At 31.9% G+C, this 13,951-nt stretch overlaps 1 protein-coding gene across 3 annotated transcripts in view; it reads right to left on the reverse strand.

Moving 5' to 3' along the window:
* Window positions 1-268: 268 nt before the first annotated feature.
* kn (EBF transcription factor knot) overlaps window positions 269-13,951 on the reverse strand; it is a 148,975-nt gene continuing 135,292 nt past the window's right edge. The window contains exons 10-16 of one of the 3 annotated variants that reach the window (XM_076402513.1): window positions 13,047-13,213; window positions 12,859-12,985; window positions 12,712-12,800; window positions 12,481-12,655; window positions 9,517-9,732; window positions 4,198-4,370; window positions 269-1,680 (exon numbers count right to left, since the gene is read on the reverse strand). In XM_076402513.1, coding sequence (XP_076258628.1) covers window positions 4,204-4,370; window positions 9,517-9,732; window positions 12,481-12,655; window positions 12,712-12,800; window positions 12,859-12,985; window positions 13,047-13,213 — 941 coding nt within the window. In that variant the 3' untranslated portion in view covers window positions 269-1,680; window positions 4,198-4,203. Of the gene's footprint in view, window positions 1,681-4,197; window positions 4,371-9,516; window positions 9,733-12,480; window positions 12,656-12,711; window positions 12,801-12,858; window positions 12,986-13,046; window positions 13,232-13,951 lie in introns of all 3 variants that reach the window. The other 2 variants (XM_076402515.1, XM_076402514.1) reach the window with 2 other exon arrangements.

Consider the following 13,951-nt stretch of genomic DNA (forward strand, 5'->3'; position numbering starts at 1 on the left):
TAAGATAATATTTTATACAGAAGATTGCTTATTGAAGTAATTTTCTACATGCCATGTATATATAATATAAACAGAAGAAATACTTATTGCCAATAGGGCAGATTGTGGACTCACGAAGAGTAATAAAATAAAAAAAAAAAAAAAAAAAAAAAATACACTTTAAATAATCTATCCAAAAGTTGAAGAGTCTCAACTATAAGGAGTGATTTCACTAGTTCTGGTTATACATACATACTATAAGGTTAAAATAAAACAAGGTGGTAATTTAAATTTTAAAATGTTTAATTTACAAAAAGTTACCTTCAAAAAGACAATAACAAAATAAATATTTTTACACAATAAAAACTAAAATATCGGTCAAGGAAAACAACAACAAATACAATTTATACAAATGATACAGTGGTATGAAATATTAAATATATATGCATATAGAAGTGATCGACGATAGTTCGTCATATTCTATTGGAGGATTCGTACTGCAAACTCAAATGTAGTCAAAATGAAGGAAATTGTTCGTTTTTTTAATCGTTTTGTTTCGTATACTATAGTTCTTTGTTTCTTTTTAGTTTAATAGAAAAAATGTGTTACTATATACTTTTTTTAATATATTCGTATCATTTTATTAAAGTGTCGAATCGTAAGTTTTCTATTTTGCCTTCTTAAATTTATTTACATATTACGCGAACGAAAACAACAAATTTAAATGCAAGCTGTCTATTTATTTACTTGCACTTTGTACGTTCAAAGAAAAGGAAAACAATGATCGAAAACGCTAAAATGATATGAATGATTTCCATTTGTCTCGCATATAATACATTACAAGTCGTTGTAGTTAAACCTTAGAAAGTTTCTTTTTCTCTTCTCTTAACTAGACTTTTGTACAATAACTCCAAAAAAATCCTATTTATTTCATGTGTACACTATCACTATACATTATGTACATCACCTATACTTTACAAAATTAGAAAGATATATTTTATCAATTTTTTTAACTGCTTTTTTTTTAATAATCCCAGCTTCAAGCGATATGTATACTTTGAGTTTTTGTGAGTTTTCTCGATATGCTAAAAATAATAAGTCGAAAATGCATAATGGGTATTTCCAAACGAAATTCGTGATGCCTTTAACACAGTCCAGACCTATTTAACCTCGTAGAAATCATGTTAAGAGTTCTCGTAGTAAAGAAATCAGCATACTCTTCTTCCTGGTTATCGATGAAATGAAGAGATTCACAACGAAACTAGTACAGTAGTATAATATGATCACAGATTGATATATACTATTTCTATTCGTTAAAGTTTTGAGTCTTAATTTAAGACGTCTCGTTTGAGTTGGCTGAGTCGCGGAAACGTTTTAAATTAAGACTTGATGTTCTTTAAACTCAAAGAACAGTTGGTAACCTATACAGCAGGAAACTCTGGTCGTAGAAAACGTTTAGGAAAACAAAATTCGGAGTCTTTGGTAAGGTTGTGTAGGAAAATTGCACCAGAACAATGATTAAAGCCGTTGTTTTTGCCTTGGAGAGCTACAAGTTCGCGCCGTGAACGGCCGCGGCGTCAGATGAGTCGTTGGGTTATTTCGTTGGTCCCACCAGGGCAGCTGAACCATACGATTGGGCGTTACACGTTGGTAAGGCGAATGGGTTCATCGATGCGAACGGTGAGGATACCAGAGACATTCCTGCAAGAAAAGGAGAATATCATTAATATAATATCCTAATTTTAATCTAAGGATTAGTATAAATATGATTACAACTCTATAAAATTATACACTCCAAAATTATTTGACGCCTGACCACGGCTTTAGTTTTCATGATGATTTTCAAAATGTTTATATTTAATAATCTATGAAGGCTTTCATGATGTCATCATCATAGAGTATTATATGGAGGTTTAATTTAAATAAGCGAAACCAAGGAAATGTTTTGCGTGGCACACACAGGTGTCTTGCCCAAAAACATTTGATTGACTCATTTCTATAACGCGATTGTTAGTTTCAGTTTGTTTATGATCGCATTTTTTTGTGTATTATATAGAGTATGTTCAGCATTTTTATGACTTAATTATAATCGCTTTATTTGATCAATACTGATGTGGACAAGACGTCGTTTTCCTTGGAAGAAACAGCCCAAGTTAGCTAGATTAAGGATGCATTGTTTGAAAGTCACTTGAAAATTTATTCTGACCAAGCATTAAATTAGGTAATTAATTGAATCAAGACCAGAAACTTAAACATCCATGAATTCAACAGGTGGTTATAAAGTATGTACGCCATGTACATGAGATGGAAGCATCCTTGGTCATTGGTATGACAAGCATTAATAAAACATTGCAGAACCACTTGTCTTTAAATATTGTTGACATTGGATCAGCTTTAATTTGGCGAATAATCATAAAATGACACAAAATGACATTATGGTTACTCCAAGGCGAAACAAATCTAACAAAAGTTGTTCACGAAAAAATCATATTGAAGAAAATTGTTGCCTGTTTATTCGGTAACTCAATAAAAGTACACCAAGAGTTATGGAAAGTTGTTTCAAAGGAAAAGCAATGAAAAAATGTATTGAAAACCATTCGAACATCGAGATTTGTTCTTTAATATACTTGTTTTACCTGATGCTTTGTCAACGTTATCATCAACAGCCAAAAAGCCTTTCCTTTTACAAGCATCACACATTTAGTTGATTCCTTTGCTTTTGAATATACATATTATGTAGTCCATAAGTATCTAAAAAACTAGAGCCTTGACCTTGTCTCTTTATAAGAAACATTGTAAACTGATTGTGAATTAGGGTATGCAATTATTAACTGTCACTTTATAATAATTTGTTGAGTTTTCTGATGCTACTTGTATGACCTTGTTTGTAATTCCAAATTCTGTAATGAATATCATAAGTTTAGAAATTCCGATCAACTGTTGGAGCCGAGCAGATTAAGAATGATTCTGAACGTTATTTGATGTTCTGAGCTCAGATCTTCAATCCTTATGTTAAGATTGGTTATAGTTTTCGAGTTCGTGCACGATAGCAACACTTCGCTCTTTTAAAGCCTGTCAGCTAACGATGTTGCAGTAAACATCACTTGGAACTTGGTTTAGTGCTATGATTGTGATTCAGAACGTGCGAAATGTAGAGACAATGTAGGAAATTAGATTGAAAGTGTTTTTCTTTTTAAGTTTGTGGATGCTCGGTAAACGTGGAAAATTCATGATAAGTGAAGTTGCGTATTTGCAGTACTATGATTTGGCTGTAATAAATACTGACAAGTCACGTGGTATGAGTGGTGAATTGGTGAACATTTATTCTTTTCAACCTACCAACTGTGTTCGAACGATATGGAGATAAAAGAAAAATAATCTCTATCACTGAAGATGATTGCTAATCTAGCTCGATGAATGTCGTTGGTATAAATGAAAAAGAAGCACATTATTAATATCCTGAAGAATCATCAATGTCTAAACTAACTCGACAAACGAACTGTGAGCTATTGCCAATTTGTCCACAAACAAGTGCAAAAAATGCAAATATAAATCAGAAATGAATAGGTTAGGTCTATAATAAATTTGCTTTTATTGCTCGCCGATGATCAAGACGAAGCTGCTAAAGCATTTTTAGCACTTGTTCCTGGACAAATTAGCAATAGCTCACTGTTCGTTTGGGTTACATATTCAATACAATATATATATATATATATATATATATATATATATATATATATATATATATATATATATATATATATAATTAATAATGTATATAAATTAATTTATCACATAACAGTAACAAACTTTTTCTATATTGATAAGTTTCTCAAGTTATTGATTATTTATGCCAAATATAATGAGTATATTAATAAAACAGTTTTATTTAACATGTTTTGAAAATTATATTCTTACGAAAATAATCATAAAATCCGCAACGAATAGGTAGTAATATTTTCTTCTATTCTAATTTTCTATATTTTATATAGCCACAATGAGGATCATACATGAAACAACTATATAAGATATATTTTGCTGATATCTTAAAAATATATTGGAGCAGACCCAAAATTAAACATATAATATAAAAATACCACTAGCTATTCGCAATCCATCATTCGTAACTACTTTAAAATATAATTACAAACCTAAAACATCATTTCGTATAATCTTACTTTACCAAAAGAACAAGAAAAACAGCACACTGATACTAACACGTTATTATTGGACAGCTAGATGATGCCAGCCTGTTACGTTCTGGTGGTGAAACAATGACGGGGCGGGAGGGTAACTGGGCGAATCCGATCCTTTATAAACGGGAGCGAAAGCGCTTTTCTCTTTATCAAAATTACTGCTATTTGTGCTCTTATAATAAGATTCCGTGCAAGCTAAAAAAGCAAAAAAAATGAAATGAACGAAACGATAACATAACCAAGCAAATATCGGTGTAGATGGGTGTATTTAGAAAAGTTTTGTATCGGTTTTCGATAACACAGGCGTATAAAATGATAATCTGTAAGAGAAATATTATTCAACGAAGACACAAAACTTTTTTAAAATCAATTTGTTTTAGGTATGGTGGATGCGCTTAAATTAAGTAATATATTTATCTGGAATTTATAATTATTCATAGTAATTCTACATAAATTCATGACAAAACGAAATGCGCACGTGCCTTTTAAAAATCTACATTTATCTGTGTTTATTATTTGCTATTTCTATGTCTATACCAATGTTCTACTATGCTTCAATCCCAACAACTGTTCTGAGGTTATTTCAGTGGTTACCCCAACGGACGTTTTGGAAGAAATTAAGCACCACTATAACCTTGTTACGAGAGATATCCTTAAAAGAATCCACCGAAAGGCCCCGATTAAATTAACCAACCTGTCTAATACTTGCTATCCGTTAAGATATGCACCAGGTGAATGGAAAATTGCTGAAGACATAATGATACTAAAACCTGCTGAAAATCTAAATAAAGTTAAATCATATCGCCCTATCTTTTGAAAGTTGTGACTGAACTATTTGAGAAATTGATTGTGAAACGTCTCAAACCTATTCTCGAGTAAATAAAGCTAATACCATATCACCAGTTTGGTTTGTTGACCAAATACATCGAATTACAGACGTAATTGAAAAATCTCTAGAAAATAAAGGTGTTTGTGTACTGTGTTTCTCGCTGTAGCACAGGCTTTTGCCAGAGTTTGGCAGGAAGACTTTCTATATAAAATAAAGTCACTTATCCCTATACATTATCTACTATTAGAGTCTTGTTTGATTAGTCGATACTTCCGTGTTAAACATGAAGAAACATAATCTGGTCTTGAACGGATAGGGGCTGGCGTACCTCAAGAAAGTGTGTTGGGGCCAGTGCTTTATCTCCTTTACGTTACTTACAGTGTGCTCTCGACTATATTATATAGTGCAAGTGCTACCTTTGCTGATTATACGGCAATATTAACAGTTGCATAGACTGTAAATTAAAGTAGAGTAGAGACTCTAGAGTTCAACCCGGAAGCTCCAATTTTCTTTTGGCTATAAATAGCGAATCGAATTGAACGAAGCAAAATCTACACGCATTGAAGAGGAGTATCACGCCGTGTGTCTATTAACAGCCTGTACGTGGAATTACCAACAGAGTAAAATACCTTGCAATGACTCTGAATATCAAGCTCAAATGCAAGGAGCATATAAAAAAGAAACTAGAGGTTTTATTGTCTGTTTGGCCGAAATTACTAGCTATCAACAAGCTTATTTTATATCAGGAAATATTGAGAGTAATATGGATCTACGAAATTCAGCTGTGGGGCTCTGCTAATGACTCCAATGTCCAAGTAATTCAGAGGTTCCCAAATAAGGTACTGAAGTGTATTGTGAATGCGCTTTGGTATGTACACCTTTATGTAGCCTCCATCGCGATCTAAAAATTGATATGGTTACGGACAATATCAGACGATTTGCCGATTCTCATCAAAGAAGATTCCAGAACCACGTCAACACGGAAGGGTCCCGATTTTGAAATGCTTAGTGATATTGGACGTCTAAGACGGAAAAAACATTGTAATCTTGCAAATGTTTCAACACCAAGTGACTCAGCGCAAAATATAACATATATATATATATATATATATATATATATATATATATATATATATATATATATATATAAATAAATGTAATAGTTATAGTTGTTTGTTAGTAGGTTCAGATTAACGTTAATCGTTAATCCAGTTATTTGTATTACTGGTCTAAATAAATGAATTAATAAAAATATATTTTTGTTTACTTATTTATTACTTTCTTGCTTTTTATGACTACAAACATTTGATAAAATTCTTAAAAAATCAAAAAAAACTTTTTATTGACACTAGATAAAATGAAGAAATTATACCTTGAATGACAACTTGAATTATTTATGAATATATATTAATACTAGTAAGTACCTGCTAATATGCTAAATATAAGTAATACTAAAATCATAAAAAATGCAACTAAAATTAAAATAGGAATGAAAATTTTAACATATTTTAGATATGACAATGTTAACGAAGTTACCAAGATAGAATTATTTTCCACAAATGCCCACATAATGGCAGATAATATAATATAAATTAAATTGGCTTGTCAACAAAATACGTACTACAATTTGTTTGTTTCTCCGTCGGCTTATATAATAGAAAAATTTATAAATCTTTAAGAAATACCATAATGGATGAAACAACTAAAATTGTTTGGAAAATGACTGAGGTACATAAAATTATTTCCCATTACTAAACGTAAGTATTGCGAAGACAAAATCTTTACGCCTCAGCATATGGATAATGCTTCAAGCCCATGTTTATTTTTTTATCTCCTCACGATCTCAAGCACCTTTTCATTAGGCCCTCACAATGGGACACTGCTGGCGTAGGGGTTACAAGAGTGTTATACAGCGCGTCAGAAAGGACGAGCTATACTGGACCATATGCGAACCCTCTATTAAAAATCTGACACCAGTAGGATTTCTCAGTGATCAGGACACTAGGCTGGTTATTAGTCATTTATGTATTTATGCACCCGATGTTGCGCAACTAGGGGTGGATTGCACCCATGAATCTATTTCGGTTTAGTTAGTTTTCCTTATTATTTTTGTTAGTCTACGGAAATCTCCCTAAGAATTTGGAATTTTTTTTAACCTGTATTTTTTAGATATTATATTCAACATTAAATGATTTTCCTTAAAATATCTGTTTGTAGCATACATTTTATTTTAATCGACGTGTTTTTATTGACATACGAGGGTAAGGTAAAAAGCTCTTTGCCTGATAATGAAAGATTGTGACTTGTAGTTTAAAAAATAGTTTATATTTCTACTTAATTTCCCTTGACTTCAATATACTTTGTACAGCCTTTCTACATCAGTATTATTTTCAAGAAGAGAAGCATCTCATTTTCATCAAACAATTTTTAAAATTTTTGGAACAGATGGAAGTCTGAGGGTGTGAAGTCAGGGGAATAGCCAGGCCAGACCACTTCTTGCAAATTTAGTATCCAGTTGGTCAAGAATATTTGACCAATGTTGAACTGTAATTGTTCTGCTTTTTCCAAAACACGTTGACAGACATTTGTGCAAACAAAGAGTTTACAAAACATAGAAATGTATAATGGGAACTTAAATGGCCACACCCATAACCATGTTTTGCACGTTCGAATCACAAGAAGGTTACAGATTTCCTTTCGTTCTTTCGATTTAACATGCTGGGACATGTGACAGGTTATTTTTATTTTGCTCTATTCTTTCATTCAGACCGATCAGATGATTATGGGCCCAAATATGGAATATCATTGCATAACCAAGATGCAATTCCTAATTGTAATTTTAATAGTATGTCTATAATTAAAATCTATATAGAAAATTGAATTAAAATACATATGTGCATATTCACAGATCATATATGTTAACCTATCGAAAAAGAAAATATGGTTACACGTGAATTATTGGAATCAGTACCACATTAGAAACTTCAAGAAGAATTAAAAGTAAGTACGAATATAATATTTCTTCAAAGACAGTAAATTGAGAGGTTTGGAAACTGAAAAGTATGTGTTATAATTTTTGTTTCTCCGTAGGTGCTTTTGAAACAGACGAATATGTGCATTCGACTTCATGCTGATAAAAACCAGACAGTGGAACCCCAAACACACTAAGTATTATTGTTTGATGTATTTTTAAAATGTTTAAAGAAATGTTAACTAGTATTTTAATCAAATAATTTATAAATAAAAATATTTTTAAAATTTTCCCCTGTAATGTAAACAATATTTTAATCCTATTTTTTAATTTCAGGTAGCTCGGACGAACAAAACTTAGGTACAAATTTATACATGAGGAAGCTTGTCTATATCATGCAAATTGTCTTACGAATTAACGACAGGTGTCCTCAGGTAGGACACTTGTCTGACTGCAGCGCTATCTCTTTGTCCTGCCGAGAACTTTTCACCTTACATATTAAAAAGTTAAACCTTAAAAAAAGTTAATTTGAGATAATGATTTGATTATTACGTGATTACAGTGTTGAAAGGTTGGAATGAAATTAAATTTAAGCCAAGTTTAAAGTAATAAAAAAACGTGTTTATTCGCAATCATTGAATTTTTCGAGATATTATTTCATGCTTTTTTCAAAATACTTTGCTAATAAAAGTAAAAACATAATGTAACAACGGTACAACATTGTTTCCGCCGTTCTTACGTTGGTATGTCAGCTAGTCCATTTAATTATTGTTTTCTTTATAGCTCTGGAAGTGTTGACCGGTCAGCCCTTATGTCTTTAATCAAAACAAGTGATCGTCAGAAGCAGTAACGTCTGGAGAATACGAAATGTGGGGCATATGAGCATGGAGACATGAGTAGATCACAAAGAAAGAAACATTTGGATAACACCTGCATAATGAATGTACGAATAAACGATTTTGTATGTCCAGAAAGTCTAAACTATATTAATGACGATATTATGGATCCAAATAAAGGAAAAATCCAAAAATTAAAGAAAAGGATGTCTGAAATTACAAGTTTGTGCAATAAACTGTTACCAATAAAAAAAATCAGCAGGTTGCCCGCTCAGAGTAAAAACAACACAGTATACGGACAACTTGTTTTTATTGTTGAACAATAACTAAAAATAACGATAATTTGGAGTTATTTGGGGAAGCTTCCCTAATTTCTTACAATACATGGCCTAATTAATTAACTTCGCCAACTGTAAGGACAATCGTTGAACATTTTCGGTAAGATTCGATAAATGAGTGATGATAAATTCACTGATAGTCCAATAATAATTTATTAAAACAAAGAAAAACTAGGGTGTTGTGCTAGTAACAACAATAACTGAAGCCTAAGAAAAATCATGTTAGTGGAAAATGTATTATTTCATACATAATCCCTTTTTATGTACTTTATGATTCAGTAAAACAAAATTTAGAAAAAAAATCGTATACATAAATATTGGAACACCTTATAACAATAATACCAATAATAATTTTGCTTGTACTTACTTGGCGTTGAATTGAATATTCCACCTCCCGACGGACTGCCCGGTAACATATTACCCATGGTGGTACTGGTAGGTGTTGCGCCACCGTACCCGTTCATTTGACTGCCACCGCCACCTCCATAGCTGCCGCCGTTTGACGAGTGAGGCGTGGACGCGTTGGAGCAGTAACCCCCGCCCCTTGGGCTGACGCTGCTGCTCTGTGCTCTCGTGTAGTCATCTAGAAGAAAAACCCTATAGATAAAGATGGGAATCAGTAAAAAACGAAGCACACGAAAAGATCATTTAAAGTTATCATTCCATGGACTTGTGACGAGAAATTACAATAGCACTACGAATAGTCTTTTAAGTTTTTTCGTTGTCGTAAAATAATCAATATAGAATCAAACAGAGTAGAAGAGTAAGTGTAATTAGTACTAACTTTTTATCCATTTTTGTAACTACATTATGTATTAGACATATAATTTAAATTTAAAGCATTTACAACAGGTCACGTTACTATGTATAAAATAGAATATTTGTAACCAACTTCATTTTGAACCACAACTGACAGGTATCAGTTCTTAGTATGTCATTTCGTCCAACTGTGAATGAAAAGATTTCAGTGAATTGAAAATATTTGAGTCTGTACAGAGTAAATCGCATTTGCGGGAAGTTTTACTTTTTCTAGAAGGTCATCAAATGCTGTGTGAAGCTTATGGTAACCATGCTCCATCAACTTCAACATGTGAATATTGTTTTCGATGTATTAAAAGTGGTGATTTTGATTTGATGCGTTGGAGACGAACACTGCACGAAAAACTGGACGGAATACAGGCAAACATGGCGATGTTATTCTTCAGCATGATAATGCTCGATAACATGTAGCAAAACATGTGAAAGTATACTTGGAAATATTAATGTGGGAAGTGCTATTCTACTCGCTATATTTACCAGGCCTTGCTACTGATTCTTCGGATATATGAGCAGTAGCCTGTCTTAGCAGTGTTCCCATAAAGATAGCATGAAAAAATGAGACGATTCTAGGACAGCCTTAAAAGATATATGGTTCTTTCGAGATGAAATCCGTAATTTACCTGAGATATGGTAAAAAGTAGTGGCTATCTAAGTACAATAAATTTTAAAACAAATTTATAGACCATCGAAAACAAAAATAACTTTATTTTACTAAATATTTAATTTTATTAAATTTTTTTTATATTATGTTTCTTCTCCTGACCTTGAATATGCACTATGAATCCATATGGTAGATGATGTCGTTTTAATAGAGTAGCATCTGAACTCGAATGAGGTATCTCCATTCTTGCAGTTTAGAACCTAAGTGTTTGTATTTTAGACAAGTTTTAGATCTCTAACTAAACTCCTTTAAAACTATTTTTTAATTATATTTCTGAAATGTTGATCAAGAATTGTTTTGTTTATCCATTCAGCTGACAAATGTTTTGGTTCAAATGTATAGTATTTTGTATCCTTTTTTTATCTATTGTCACATAACTATGTAATTATTTTTCATAAACAAATTCAAGCAGGTCAACTGTGTCAACTACTTGCAAGCCTATAGCTTCTCATATTTTTTGATGCTAAGTTTCTCTTATACATTAATTTTGCTTTTTTGTGTCGCCTCCTTGCCTTTTTTTGAAGAGACTATCTATTTAGGCGACCAAGGTATTCAGTATTGTAATTTAGAATTAGATAATTCAGCACAACAGCTTTGAATTCAGCACAAAACTCAATAATATTTAAGTTCTGTCATTACTGTCTTGTCATGTCACTAAAACTACTGCAATTTGCATTAATGGTTGGAATAACATGAAAATTTGACAGGAGTCATTGGAAGCTTCATAGATAACATGAATCTCTTAATAGTGGTAGTATGTATGGAGGTATCCTGCAGACTTACTAAACATCTTGGAAGAGGTGCATTAGGAAGAGCTTTAGATATAGTAAATCATGTTTAATATATCTTAAACATACTGGATGCACAACAATTGCAAAAGTCTTAAACTCAACAGACACATTTTTCCAGAAATACTTTAAATTGTATATATAAATATTTTTTTATCACAAAATAATTTTAGGTAATATTGTTTTTGTCTTATATTTATTCTAATTCAACAACTTCAAGCAATAAAACGAATATTATCGTTCAACTAAGTTCGTTTTAGATTTTTTCTATATAAAAATTAGTTGAGAGTAAGGTAAGTTGTCGTAATATTAGATATATAATCTTTAGGTCAGAGATCACTGAAGATATGGCTAGCTTTTTTTAAATTCTTTTAAAAATGCTAATGAAAATCTATAAGTTGATTTACGTAGTGGATGTTTTGTATTTCTATAAAGCAAATAAAATAAATTCTCCATAATAGTCTTTTAAAAATTAATATTGTGTTAAGTTTTGATGTTTGCCACAATTAAAAGAAAAAATGGAGCTCCATATTAATAGTACTGGATCAAATCATAATATAGTACTGGATGTAATTAAAAAAGTCAACCAAATACAGATACTCTTGTTTTTCAAGTATAGTCCTTCCAATAAAACAGACACTGCACGTCATAGATGACGTCGAATATACTGCTAAATACAATTTGTAAAAATGTAAAATTCGGAGCGGATTTTTTCTTCGCATTTAACCTTAGTTATACAGAGACAGACTGCTCTTTGATGCGTCAGAATATGTAACCGAATCAATTTATAAAATTCGATTTTTATTGGTAGTGGTTCAACCTGTTATCAAATGTCTACAAAATTCTTGAAAACGTTAGTGATAATAATTAAACTTTATAAACCAGAACATCTCTGTATACCAAAAATCTAATTTAATGTGGCAACATTGTGGCGTATTGGCGTTATAAATTTTGATGAGGTGCATTGGCTGTTTTATTGGATAGACTATATCTACTTTTGACACAATATCGGTAAGTTCTTAAGCACGAAGGAACTAACTCGAACCTTCCGTAGTCCACTGACCGTTTCCTGTATCCTGTACACTGACAGCCAACTGACCAGTGTACGCGTTAAACGATGTCGCCATTCCATTATTGCCCATGGTTGGTGATCTAGGCGCTGATAATGACAGCTGGTTGTTTCTGGGCATCGAGTATAGAGCCTCCGCTAGGTCTGCAGCTCGTTTGAGTATGATTTCCTGGAAACAAAACCGCATAATATACCTTCTAGATATTAACCAAAGTTCCACAGTACCTTCGGAAGCTTTTCCGGATCTCCAGGATGTCTGGGTATGAGCTTTTGTAGACGTTGAAAGCCGTAGTCGATGGTTGGTTCGTTTAAAGCTGTAATAAATACAACACGATTAATTAAAACGTTAATTAACATCTTCTTGCTACTTACAAACATATACAAATCGTCCAGGTGCGCCTTTACAGAACTGTTTTGACTTATAAGATAACGTAACTTCAACAACACCAGGTATATGTCTCGGAGGGGTTTGTACTCTGATGGCATGTGGTGTGATTAACTAAAAAATACGCAATGAGTCACTCACACGTTGAAAGAAACTGAAAGGAAATATCACTCACTTCACTCCAAACCAGCATAGTCCCGAAGACAACTTGCAATCCGTCGAAGAAGTTGTCTCCTACAATGATGACCGTCGATCCTCCAGCTGTCCATCCCTCGCTGGGGCTAATGGCTTTGATACAAGGCGTGGCTACGGGTAGGGGTGGGTACAGTCCTGGAAATTGACCTGCTTCTATGAAGTACACTATTAGGACACAAGTTCCATAGATAGTAATAGGAAATAATTCGATCTATGAAAGAAATATACCATGGAGAATGCTCAAAAAAGAACCTATTAACTAACAAATCAGTTTTAATAAATTTACGTCATCAGAGAACAAATATTGATTCTTTATAAGTACTTTTTTGATAATTCACAACTATTTATTGTTATATTGTATAAAACATGGATATTTAATATTTCTATAAAAATAATAGTCAATAATAATAAAATATTTTTAATATGTTTTGGAACAGTGAGTTTTTAATATATGTTTATTTACTTTAGAATAATGATAGCAGTAATAATGTATAATTAGAAAAATTATCAGCTGTCATATTGGGTATTGTTTTTAAACGTTTAAACGAAAATGTTAATTAGTATTAAAATAAAAGGTTTTATTAAAATTGTACTTGTTATTTCCCCCCTGTAATATTAATATTTTTTATTCCTGTTTTTGATGTCTCCTTGTAGCTAAGTTATTTTGTACATACGTCATCTGAATTTGTGACGTCAAAACGTTGCAATGTTGCCGCATCAACTCCTTTTTCCTAGTTTTAGTTCCGTTTGGCTTTGACAAACAACAAAATTCTAATCTAAATTAATTAATAATTGTCAAAAGTGTTATCAAATATAATTTATTTTAACATTATACTACATCTAAAAACTACAGTTAATTATACAGCCCAATAGTTTATTGGTTAG

This window comes from Rhynchophorus ferrugineus, unplaced genomic scaffold (assembly GCF_030347505.1).
Source record: "Rhynchophorus ferrugineus isolate W39M unplaced genomic scaffold, kcgeb_rfMv2 rfM4, whole genome shotgun sequence".
In the NCBI taxonomy this organism is placed as follows: domain Eukaryota; kingdom Metazoa; phylum Arthropoda; class Insecta; order Coleoptera; family Curculionidae; genus Rhynchophorus; species Rhynchophorus ferrugineus.